This window comes from Lynx canadensis, chromosome C2 (assembly GCF_007474595.2).
Source record: "Lynx canadensis isolate LIC74 chromosome C2, mLynCan4.pri.v2, whole genome shotgun sequence".
NCBI classification, from domain to species: Eukaryota; Metazoa; Chordata; class Mammalia; order Carnivora; family Felidae; genus Lynx; species Lynx canadensis.
In genome coordinates this window covers 157480648-157492274 of record NC_044311.2, presented here as the reverse complement: position 1 = coordinate 157492274, position 11627 = coordinate 157480648, and the positions used below count along the sequence as shown (strand labels likewise).

At 48.6% G+C, this 11627-nt stretch overlaps 1 protein-coding gene across 7 annotated transcripts in view; it reads right to left on the bottom strand.

The window, feature by feature from the left end:
• The window catches only part of ADARB1 (adenosine deaminase RNA specific B1), an 87768-nt gene that overhangs the window by 5093 nt on the left and 71048 nt on the right, over nt 1-11627 (bottom strand). For 5 of the 7 annotated variants that reach the window (XM_030329496.1, XM_030329499.1, XM_032594794.1 and 2 more), the window contains one exon: nt 809-987. In XM_030329496.1, the coding sequence (XP_030185356.1) occupies nt 809-987 (179 nt within the window). The remainder of the gene's footprint in view (nt 1-808; nt 988-11627) is intronic. The other 2 variants (XM_032594797.1, XM_030329503.2) reach the window with 1 other exon arrangement.

Genomic DNA, 11627 nt, shown 5'->3' with positions numbered 1-11627 from the left:
GTGGGGGACAGCCCCGAGGCAGCGGTGCCTTCCTCCAAGGGGCCGTGTCACACAGGGCGCAAGGGCCCACGACCGTCGCGCCCCCCGCCCCCTGCGGAGCCGGCGCCCCGTCAGACAGGCAGTTTCAGACCCCGGGTTCTAAAGAAGGGCTTCTGAGCCCACAGGCACCTGATTCCAATTTCGATTTTAATCTTTTCAGCTATTGAAACACACAGCCCGTCTGACGCTATGTGTGTTTCATTCACACCGAAGGACTGGGAGGCGCTGCCCCCCCCCCCCCCCCCCCCCCGGTGGCTGGCTGACTCATGCTGGTGCAGGTCTCGGGGATAAACAGGGTGCGGACCTCCAGCACAGGTGCCCCTGCTGCGGGAACAGGGACGGGGGCGCGAGCCGGCTTCGGTCCAAACCGCCACGCCAAGTTCGGCGCCAGCCTTCTAACAAACACCCGCCACGCCCCCGACCGATAAAGGAAAACCAGCAAGACGCGCACGGACCGGAGGAGGTCTCATCTGGGGAAAGGGACCCTGCTGCTACTGCAGCAACAGGCCTAAGGCCTCCTGAGGGCCGCGAGGGGGCCTTCCCTCCTCTGGTGGAACCACCTGGCTGCACGTGCAGGTGAGAGCCCCCCCCCCCCCCCCCACAGGAAGCCAGCGGGAAGGGAAGAGCCGCCTGAGGCTGCTTTAGATGAGAGGAGCCGGGGCCACACTTCGAGGTGAGGGGTCCCAAGGAACAAAGAGGTCTGGGAAAGGCCGTGGGGATGGTGGCGCGGGGCTTTGTGGAACAAGCTGCGGGGAGGCGGGGCCGGTACCTTGCCGTGCACACGCATCCAGCGACAGTACAAGGCGTGCTTACACAGGCGGGATGCACGGCCCAGCTCGTCCTTCCCCGTCGTGGCGTTGATGACCTCGATGGCCGAGTCGCCCACCGTCCAGTTGACGCTGAAGTTGGGTGCCTTCCCTGGCTGCCGTGCTTCTGCGTTGCTGATGCCTGGAACGGAGAGACACGGGCGAGGTGACGCGGGGCTGGAGGACGCGGCCCACGGGTGCACGGGCCCGGGTGTGCTCACGCCGTCCAGGGCCACCTCGAGCTGCCCAGAACCGCGCTCGGCTGTGCCCGGGGGGTGGGCATCAGTTCCACAGAAGCCCAAAACCGTGAGGCCTCACTCGGGGTCCAGAGCTAGATGTCCGAGCGTGAGAACCACTGCTGGGGCTAATTCAGGTCACGTGAGGTTGTGCCCTGAGGGCGGACCCTTGCACACCACACCCGGGTCTGGCGCTCGCACCCTGCACACCAGGGGCCGGGCCCGGCCAGGCTCCCCCGCCCTGCACGCACTACACCCCAGAGACAAGGCACCTGACTTGATGAGTGCAGGTACGTTTTCTTTCCACGCTGAAATGGTCCTAACGAACCGAGTCTCACTTGCTGGGCCGGAGAGATTCTCACAGGACACTCAGAAGGCTGGAGCTGGTGCGCACCTCCCCCATCGGTGCCCTGAGCTCCAGCCTCCATTCCTCGGGGGGACACGGGCCACCCTGACTCGGGGTGTGTCTTCAGAACACGCCCACAGCGGGAGCCCCCCACCAGGTGGCCGACCCGGCTCCGTGGATGCTACAGCCGACGCCACAGGCTGGGCCCCAGGCTGGCGCAGGGTGTGGAAGATGCGACTTGAAGCCACGTGATGGAAGGGACCCCAGTCCATGGGGCAAAGCGGCCACCGGTCTCGACGCGGGGTGAAAACCCACACACACGTGTCACCCAGGTCTGGGATATTCACTGAAAGGGACTGGAAGGTGTCTCCTGGGAAGTCCATGCCCTCGTGAGCAGGGCAGAGGCCACCCGGGGCCAGAGGCTGGGCACCTGCTGTGCCCACACTCAGGATGGGGGAGCCCCAGCCCTGTCCGCGAAGCTCCTCACCAGCAGGGCCGGCCGCGGGCGCCGGCTCATGCTCTCCGTGCTCCCCGACAGCTCCTCCTGCACGCAGTGCCTGCCAACGCCCCCGGTGGACGGGGCAGGCGACCTGCCCCTACCCTGCTGGTCCCTGAGAGCCCCAGCGAGGGACCTCACTGTGAGGAAGAATTCAGGATTCGCCTTCTCTGTTAACCTGCTGATCACTCTTTGATTCCAAGACGTGCGCGGTGAATCCTACTTTAGGCAAACGTTTTCACTGAGGCGTGACAAATCACAAGGATGCAGCCTTGTGAGTTTTCACAAAGCGAGCACGCCCACAGCCGGCGTCCTGGCACCGGAGCCCTCCCGCCTCCACAGCCGCCCCCTCCCCCGAGCGGGCAGCCACCGCACTGACCCCAGCACGCTGACTGGCGTTGGCCGCCGCGAGCTTTACACTCGTGGGGCCACTTACACAAACAGATTCCCCTGTGCCTGGTGCCTTACACCCGAGGTCACACCCCTTCCACGTGGCCGTGGCCCGCCCAACCTCACTGCCGCACAGGACCCTGCTGGCAACACATCACCGTGGACTCTCACTTCGTTGTTTTTCCTAGTTCTTGGCTATTCTGAAGAGTGTGTGCGTGAACATTTCTGACCACACGCTTTGGTGAAACATGCACATATTTCTGACAGATGGACACTAGGCGCGTGATGGCTGGGCACTGTATGAGGTATTACACGAGAACACTGGAAACGTCAGGCAAACCAGATCGAGTTGGCTACAACGCTCTTCTACGTTAATCAATCACACGTAAATGTTACAATGAACCACAAAACAAACACACCAGTACACATCTGCTAATAAGCAGGGAGTAATTAACCAATGAGCAAACTCACCACATAGTTCAAGAAACCACCTGAAACACAGGAAAATCAAACTGAAGTTCCAAATCAATTCAACAAAACCGCCTTCCTAAAAAGAAGTCCCACTGGCTGGGACTGGCGCAGGAGTCTAGCACCTCGATAAACTCACAGCGAGGAATGTGCTCATGAACCAAGCGGCCCCGCAGGGAACTGGACCGTCACACAGCCCCTGATACGTATGGCCTGTGTTTCTTCTCCCACTTGTCAGGGGAAGTTTTTAAAAATGTTTTATTTTCTTGAGAGAGAGAGAGAGAGAGACACAGAGCAGGAGCAGGGGAGGGGCAGAGAGAGAGGGAGACCCACAATCCCAAGCAGGCTCCAGGCTTCAGCTGTCAGCACAGAGCCCAACGCGGGGTTCGAACTCACGGACCGCGAGATCACGCCCTGAGCCTAAGCCAGACGCTCAACCGACGGAGCCCCCAGGTGCCTGAGATTAAACACAATTTTAAAGCATCTGGTGAGATATCACTTAGTTTTGGTTAAAATGTGATAAAACTGTGTGCTGTCAGTAAGCAAACAGCAATAAGGAAGATCAGTTAAGCCCATCAGAGACGCCACGGCTGACCAGGTTAAGGGGACCCGCAGCTTGTGGGCCACTAGGAGTGACCGCCTGTCCATAGCTCCATTTTCCAAAACAAAAAGGACAGGAAGAGAGGGCCATCATATATTTTTTAAAGGCTTTAAATCTTCATTAATTGCTGACCTTGCTGAGACAATGACGTGTGTGTGAAGGGCTGTCTGGAGGGGGGCTGACGAGCGAGCCTGAGTGGATGTGGTACACGAGTCCGCAGGCCGATCCCCCCGGGACCAGACGCTCGGGCCACACTCCCTCCGTCACATGGCTGTGAGTCCGCACACACAAGCCCTCCGCCGGCCATCCTGGAGACACCACAGTTGTGGTGTGTCACATGCCCCACAGGTGCCACGGCCAGGCCACCCACACACAGCTGCGCACAGCGACCTCCACAGCACAGGCGGGGAACCTAGAGGCTCTCAGGGACGGAGCAGCCCCCTGGGACAGTTTCTCCTGCTGCTAAAGCCACCTTTCCTCTCTTCACCTCCCCCCCACCCACCCAATCTACCCCGCTACTCTGAGTTCACACTTGCCAAGTACGCACCTTAAATTCTCCCCTTGGTCTCTGCTGTCCGGGGAACCCAGACCAAAACATGAACAAGGCAGTCGAGCTTCCAACTCAAGCCAGTCCCAAACACCCAGCTGGCTTGGCTGAGCAGGTGCACAATCAGGTCTAGATTGCAAAAGCATCTCTCTCTGAGGGTGACACAGAGAAGGGACCAGTGTTCAAGAGTGGGCTTTCTGTTTTACTGTGATTTAAAAATAAATTCAGGCTTTCGCTTCTGTGTGGGCTGGAGTACAGCTGCTGGACTTACCCCCACTCCTGAAATCATAAACCAGACAAAATACATCAAACACCAGCCTCCAAGAGCCAGGACATCAAGCAAGGAAGGACAGTGGTCTCTGAGAGGCGGGAGACACATGAGGTGAGCCCATCTGTGCCCCCGGGGTCCGCCCAGGTATCCAGGCCACGGTGAGGGAAGAAGGAACCCAGGGGGAGCCTGCAGACTCCCTGAACGGAGAGCACAGGAAACAGGGCAGCCAGGGTCCGTGCGATGGCACGCAGAGGGTCCCCTGAACATCAGTGGCACACACACTGCTCAAGACTGGGTGAGAACTGCTTGGAAGGGTCAGGGAACATGCCTAATGCTCACACAAAGGCATGAAGTGTTTAGGTATACCCTTCTAGAGACTAAGGGTGCATCTGGTAGATGAACTACACTGGGATGGTACCAACCTCAGAACAGAAAGATCTAGAATAGAAGAAAGATCAGTGAACTTAAAGACACAATAACAGGAACTATGCAAAATGAAACACACAGAATATGGGGTGCCTAGGTGGCTCAGTCAGTTGATTGAGTGTCCAACTCTTGATTTTAGCTCAGGTCATGAGCTCATGGTTGTGAGTTAGAGCCCTGTGTCAGGCTCCACACTCAGCGTGGAGCCTGCTTGGGATTCTTTCTCTCCTTTTCTGCCCCTCACCCCCCACCCCCACCCCCCAAAAAAGACAAAATGAAACACACACAGAGATTGGAAAAAAAGAAAACCCAGCAAATCATTGAGCTGTCAGACAAATCTGTCAGTCCGACACACATATAACTGGGTTCATGAAGGATAAGAGAGAAGGTGGTACAGAAAACGGATAAAAATGTGACAAATTTTATAAAATCTATAAACACACAGATCTAAGAATCCTGATGAAGGTCAAGCACAAGAAATGTGCAGAAAACCACACCAAAGCATGGCAGTATGAAGAGAAAATGCCCACCACGGCCAGTGGAAAAGGCCTCACACACAGAGGGACAAAGATGAGACAGCAGATTACTTTTTTTTTTTTTAAGTTTATTTGTTCATTTTGAGAGAGAGAGAGAGAGAGAGAGAGAGCGGGCACGAGCAGGGAAGGGGCAGAGGGGGGCAGGGAGAACGAGAATCCCAAGCAGTCTCTATGCTGCCAGCATGCAGCCTGATGCGGGGCTCAATCTCCTGAACTGTCACCTGAGCTGGAACCAAGAGTCAGATACTTAACCGACTGTGCCTCCCACGCACCCCAAGACAGCAGACTTCTTACTGGAAATAATGCAAACAGCACGACATGGGAGCAACTCTTCAAAGTGCTAAAAAGAAAAGAAAAGAAAAGAAAATCCTGCCATTCCAGCAAAAATATACTTTCCCAGAAATATATATCTTAAAAAGGAATGCAAAATAAAGACTCTTCCAGACATACCAAAGCTGAAAGAATTCGTCGTCAGACTTGCACCCCAAAGAATGTGAAAGGAAGCCCTCCAGGCAGAAGGAAATGACACCAGATGTAAAGGGGGATCTACTTCAAGGGATAAAGAACACTGGAAGTAGCAACTGTCATCTCTTTAAAAGTTAATTGGCTGTTAATATAACAGTGTCTGTTAATGATACTGGAATTAAAATGCTTAATTAAAAAAAGCCAATTGACTGTTGAAACAAAACTAAGAGTATATAGTATGGGATTTTTAACATATGCAGATGTTAAATGTACGACAACAATATCACAAAGGCCTGGAGAGGAGAAATGGAAGATTCTTATACTGTGCATGAGTGGTATAACATCATGTGAGGGCAGGTTATAATAATTTAAGCATGTATACTATAAAACCCTAGAACAGTCACTAAATTAACAAAACAAAAAGTTATAGCTAAAAAGTCAAGAAGGAGTTAAAATGAAATCATAAAACATAAGTAATGTAAAAAAAAGCAAAAGAGAAAAGGGGGAACACAGATAATATAGAACAAAAAAAAATGCACCAAGACAATAGATTTAAACCCCACCATATCAATATCACAATAAACGTAAATGTCCTGAGCACCCTAATGAAAAGGCAGAGATTATCAGTTGGGGTAGGGAAAAAAGTAGATCCAAACATGCTGATGACAAGAAACATACTTTCAATGTAAAATAATATAAAATAGCTTAAAATTAAAGCATGGGAAAAGAGACACTATGCTAGCACTAATTGAAAGAAAGCAGTGGGGAGGGGTCAGAATCTATTAATGCCAGACAAAACAGATTTCAGAACGAAGAATAGTAAACAGGGATAAATAAGGTCATTTTATAATGATAAAGGAGGCCAATTTACTAAGAGGAACCCACACTCCTAATTAGAGAGCTACAAAATACATGAAGTAAAAACTGAAAAAAATTGGAAGGAAAGACAGATAAGAGCACAGTGATAGTCAAGAGGTTTTTAATACCCTCCTCTCAATAACTGATAGACCAAGTAGATAAGTAAAGACACAGAAGACATGCACTAGACAACCAACCAACTCATAGGCCACTCTACCCAACAAGTAGCAGATGTACATGTTTTCCAAGTTGTCATGGAATATTCATAAAGACCACATTCTGGCCTGTAACACAAACATAAATTTAAAGGATTCAAGTCAGAAAATGAAATCAAATTAGAAATCAACAACAGAAAAAACTATAAAACCCCTTAATATTTTGAAACTAAATAGCAGGCTTCCAAATAGCCCAAGAGACAAAGTATTTTGAAATTGGTGAAAGTGATAACACAACATATCTAAATTTATGAAATGCTGAGAAAGCAATAAAAGGTCTCAAAACAACGGCCTCAGCACCCCAAAAACTGAAAAAAGAAAAGCAACTTAAGTAAGCAGACAAAAATAAATAAATAAATAAAGACCAGAGCAGAAATTGTTGAAATAAAACAGAAAACAGAAAAATAAAATTCACGAAATCAAAAGTTGGTTCTTTAGAGAAAAATCCATAAACTTGACAGACCTCTAGGCAGACTGATGCAGAGAGAGAAGACACAGATGAGCAGTATTAGGAACGAGAGGCATCACCAGAGACCCGCAGGTGCTATGAGGATAATACAGGAATGTCGTGAACACTTTCAGGCCAATAAATTCCACACCTTAAATGAAATAGACAAATGTCCCTGAGAGACATAAATTACCAAAGTTCACTCAAGGAAAAAAAAATAGATAACATGAATATGCCTGCATCTATTCTGTTATAGACAATGAATTTGAAGATACTTTCTCACAGAGAAAACCTGAGGCCCAGATGGCTTCACTGGTGAATTCTACCAGTGTTTAAGAAAAAACTGGTAGTGAGTCTAAACCAACCTCTTCCAGAAAACTGAAGAGGAAGAAACGGTTGTCAATTCACTTCATGAGGCAAGTATCACCCTGATGTCAAAACCTGACAAACACATTCAAAGACAACAGTAGACCAATATCACTGCAGGCCAGTACACCACGGATGCAGAAACAGGAAACAAAATTTTAGCACATCAAATCCAACAATATTTAAAAGGAATAATACATAATGCCTATACAACGTTTATCCCAGGAATGCAAGGGTGGTTTAATATTTAAAGGACTCAATCAATGTCACCATATTCCATATTAAACGAACAGAAACAAACAACAAACGAGCGGCTCCACTGAGAGTAGAAACAAAGAGCTTGACAAAATCCAAATCCAACATTCACTCCTGATTAAAAGTCCCTTAGTAAACTCGGAGCAGAACTTACAGAGGCGTCCGTGAAACCCCACGGCTAACACCACACCTGGTGGTGAACGACTGAGTGCTCTCCCCTGAGACTGCACACAAGACGAGGGTGTCTGTGCTCACCCCTTGTACCCCACATCATACCAGAGCCCATCGGGGTGCAATCAGGAAGGAAGAAATCCAAGGTTTCTGGACTACCAGCAACAAATAGAACATGAACAACATGATCATCTATAAATAAAATTCAATGAAATTTCCCAAACAGCTACTAGAACTAATACCTCTCTGTATTCGCAACGAACACCTAGAGACGGGGACAGAAATATAACATTTAAAGCAGCATCAAAAATACAAAACAAAGATAAACCCGACAAAAGACGTGAAAGATATGTATGCTGGGCAGTGCAAAGTGCTGCTGAGAGAACGAGGGCCTGCAGGAGTGGGGAGGCATCGGCGCTCATCAACCGGAAGACCCAAAACTGTTCAGATGTCAGTTCTCCCCAACCCGGTCCACATATTCAATGCGGCCTCAATCAAAATCCAAACGGGGTCTATGGGGAAGCTGAGAAGCTGAGTATAAAACTGCTATGAAACACAAAAAGGACCAAGTAGCCAAAACAACTTTGAGAAAGAAGTACGACGTTGGAGAACTCGTTCTCCCCGATCTCAAACTTACAATAAAACTAGTAATCCTACGAGTGTGATACTGGCATCGTGACAAAGGAATCAACGCAAGACACTAGTGCCCCCCAACAGCCCTCCGTGTGTACGCGGACTGATGTGTAACAAAGCTGCAAAGGCAATTCAGTGGAGAAAGGGTGAACTTTTCAACGGAGGGTGCTGGGTCAACTAGACACGTTCTATGTGAGAAAAAATGGACTTCAATCCACACCTCACGTCCTATACAAACATGAACTCAAAATAGAATACAGTCCTAAATGTAAACACTGAAAGTGTAAATTTTCTAAGAATACAACATCGGGGAAAATCTTTATGGCACTGACTTATGCAAACATTTCTTATACAGAACATCAAAGACATGACTCAACAAAGAAAATTGAAAAATATGACTTCATCAAATAAATATTATTTGGTCTCTGAAAGACACTGTTAAGAGACTGGAGAGAAAAAATTTTCAAATCACATATCCGATAAAGGACTTAGAATATATAAGTAACACTCAAACTCGGTCGTAAGAAATTAAACAACTCAGTAAGAAAGGAGAAGAGGTTTGAACGGTTTATTGAAGAAGACGTACAGACAGCAAAACGGCACATGAAAAGACTGGGGAAACGCAAGTTAAAACCACAGCGAGACACCCTTCACAGCTGCCAGAAAGGCGGACCGGCTCCCCACTCGGGGTTGGCAAGGGTGTGGAGGCTCCTTCACAGTGGTGGGCACAACCACTTTGGGAAAGTAGGACAGTGTTCTGTCTCGTGACCCAGACTTTCAACGCCAGGAGGAATGGCAGGGAATGTCCATGCAAAGGCCAGTACACGAATGTTCTTCGCAGCTTTCTCGGTAGCACAAGAAGACTGGAAACAACCCAAGTGCCGTCAATAGCTGGACGGACACAAGGTTGTGGTTTATCCACACAACCCGATACTACGTAGTGATGAAAAGGAGTGACCTACTGATAAACTCAACAAACATGGATGAATCTCGAAATATTATGCTGAGTAAAATAAGCTAGACAAAAAAGTATATACCTTATGATTTTTTTAATCCTAGAAATGCAAACTAATCTATATTGGCAGGAAAGCACATCAAGGTTGCCTGGGGTGGGACGGGGTGGGGGGGAAAGGCAGGGATTAGCGAGGGCACCAGGAAGCTTAGAGGGTGACAGGTGGGTCACCCATGGGGAGGGCTGCGCACATGCAAACACAGTTTAAAACTTTTCAAATTGTATCTTTTAAAATATTGTTCTCATTAAACAGTGACACTGGGGACACCTGTGTGGCTCAGTCGATTAAGCGTCTGACTCTTGATTTGGGCTCAGGTCATGGTCACATGGTTCTCATGGCAGTGCAGAGCCTGCTTGGGATTCTCTGTCTCTCTGTCTCTGTCTCTGTCTCTCTCTGTCTCTCCCCCCGCCCCTCTCCCACTTGTGCTGTCTCTCAAAATAAACAAATACGAAAAAAAATTTAAAAAATTGTAACACTTGCTCATTGTGGACACTACGGACACACACCTCAGAGAAATGAAAAGCTACAAGGCCAGAGACAGCCCACTATAATGATTTTAGTGGTTCTTAAGCAGATGAAGTAGACGTGAAGCTTAAACAAGAAGCACACTGTGTCCTGTCTCTGAGATCCTGGCGGGGTGGGTTCTGTGGGTGGCCCCGGCTGGCGTCTCTAACAGTGAAAACAAAGCCCTCCACAAGTAATTTTTGAAGACTGTAGACATTCGTAAATCTCCCCGAAGAATTCATCCTTCCCAGACGGGAATCGCCATTTTCATCCGGATCCTTCTAGCAAATGCACACGTACGCCCGAGAGCACACAGGCACACACGCTCTGCACACTGACTTCTGTGAGGTTCTGGGGCTTACAGATCCTCTCTCGTAATCTAGTCACGGATGGGCTCCATCGATAGCTGTAGAACTAACTCTTCTTAGATTTCTGGCTACAGCGCTAAATTTAATTTTCTAGTACTTCGTTAGAAGTTTTGCATCTCTCGTCGTAGGTGATGCTGTCTGTGGGTTCTTTTACTTGTGCCTCTTTGTCCAGTTTTGGAATTAGGATAGGTCAGCTGCTCTTTTCTATGACCCGGAAGGTTTATATAGAAGTGGGATGGTATGTTATTTGACAGGACTGATTAAACTCTGCAATCTTGCTGGAAGGTAATTTGTTGATGATATTTCAGTGTCTTTACTGGAAATTTCCTTTGCCAGATTTTTCTATTTCTTTGGGGGTTAATTTTGGCAATTTACATCTTGCTTGTCCTATGTTGTTATGATTGTTGTTGGTTCAAATTTTGACGTCCGCCTCCATATCTGCAGATACACTCCAATTCCTACTGTTAATTTTTGTCTTATCTGCCATTACATTGTTAAGTAAATACTACTCACGGCATAGGGATCTTTTGTTCTTTCAAATCAACACCTTTTAGTTTTTTAAATTTTTTTTAAATGTTTTTTTTTATTTTCGAGAGAGACGGAGACACAGCACGACCAGGGGAGGGCGGAGAGAGAGAGGAAGACACAGAATCGGAAGCAGGCTCCAGACATCAAGCGTGTCTGCACCAGAGCCTGACGTGGGGCTTGAACCACAAACCATGGGATCGTGACCTGAGCCGAAGTTGGACGCTCAGCCGACTGGGCCCCCCAGGCTCCCTCCCCTCAACACCTTTTAGTTTCACTGAGGATCATAATCTTGTTCCTTGCTCCCTCCTTCCCTCTCACTTTCTCTCTCTGATTTTCTTCCCTCCCCCTGTACTTAGCTTCTTATGTAGCTCGGCTGTGGCTTTCCCTCTCAATTCTGGACCAAATGCTGAGGACGCTGGTTTCCATTCACGCACTTGAGGCCAAATGTGATTCTGTCAAGTGAAACTGTGGCCCCGTTTCATCATGTTTGACATGTGAATTCTGAGAATCCAGTTCAAGTTCTGGTTTCTTCGCCGATCTAAGATTCACTGTAGAGTCTAACCTTCAAGAGGCCAAGGCTTTTGGGTTTTAACTCTTTCTAGCTAACTTTAAGGTTTGGGGCCCATGGTAAGAGGAAGTCGCCT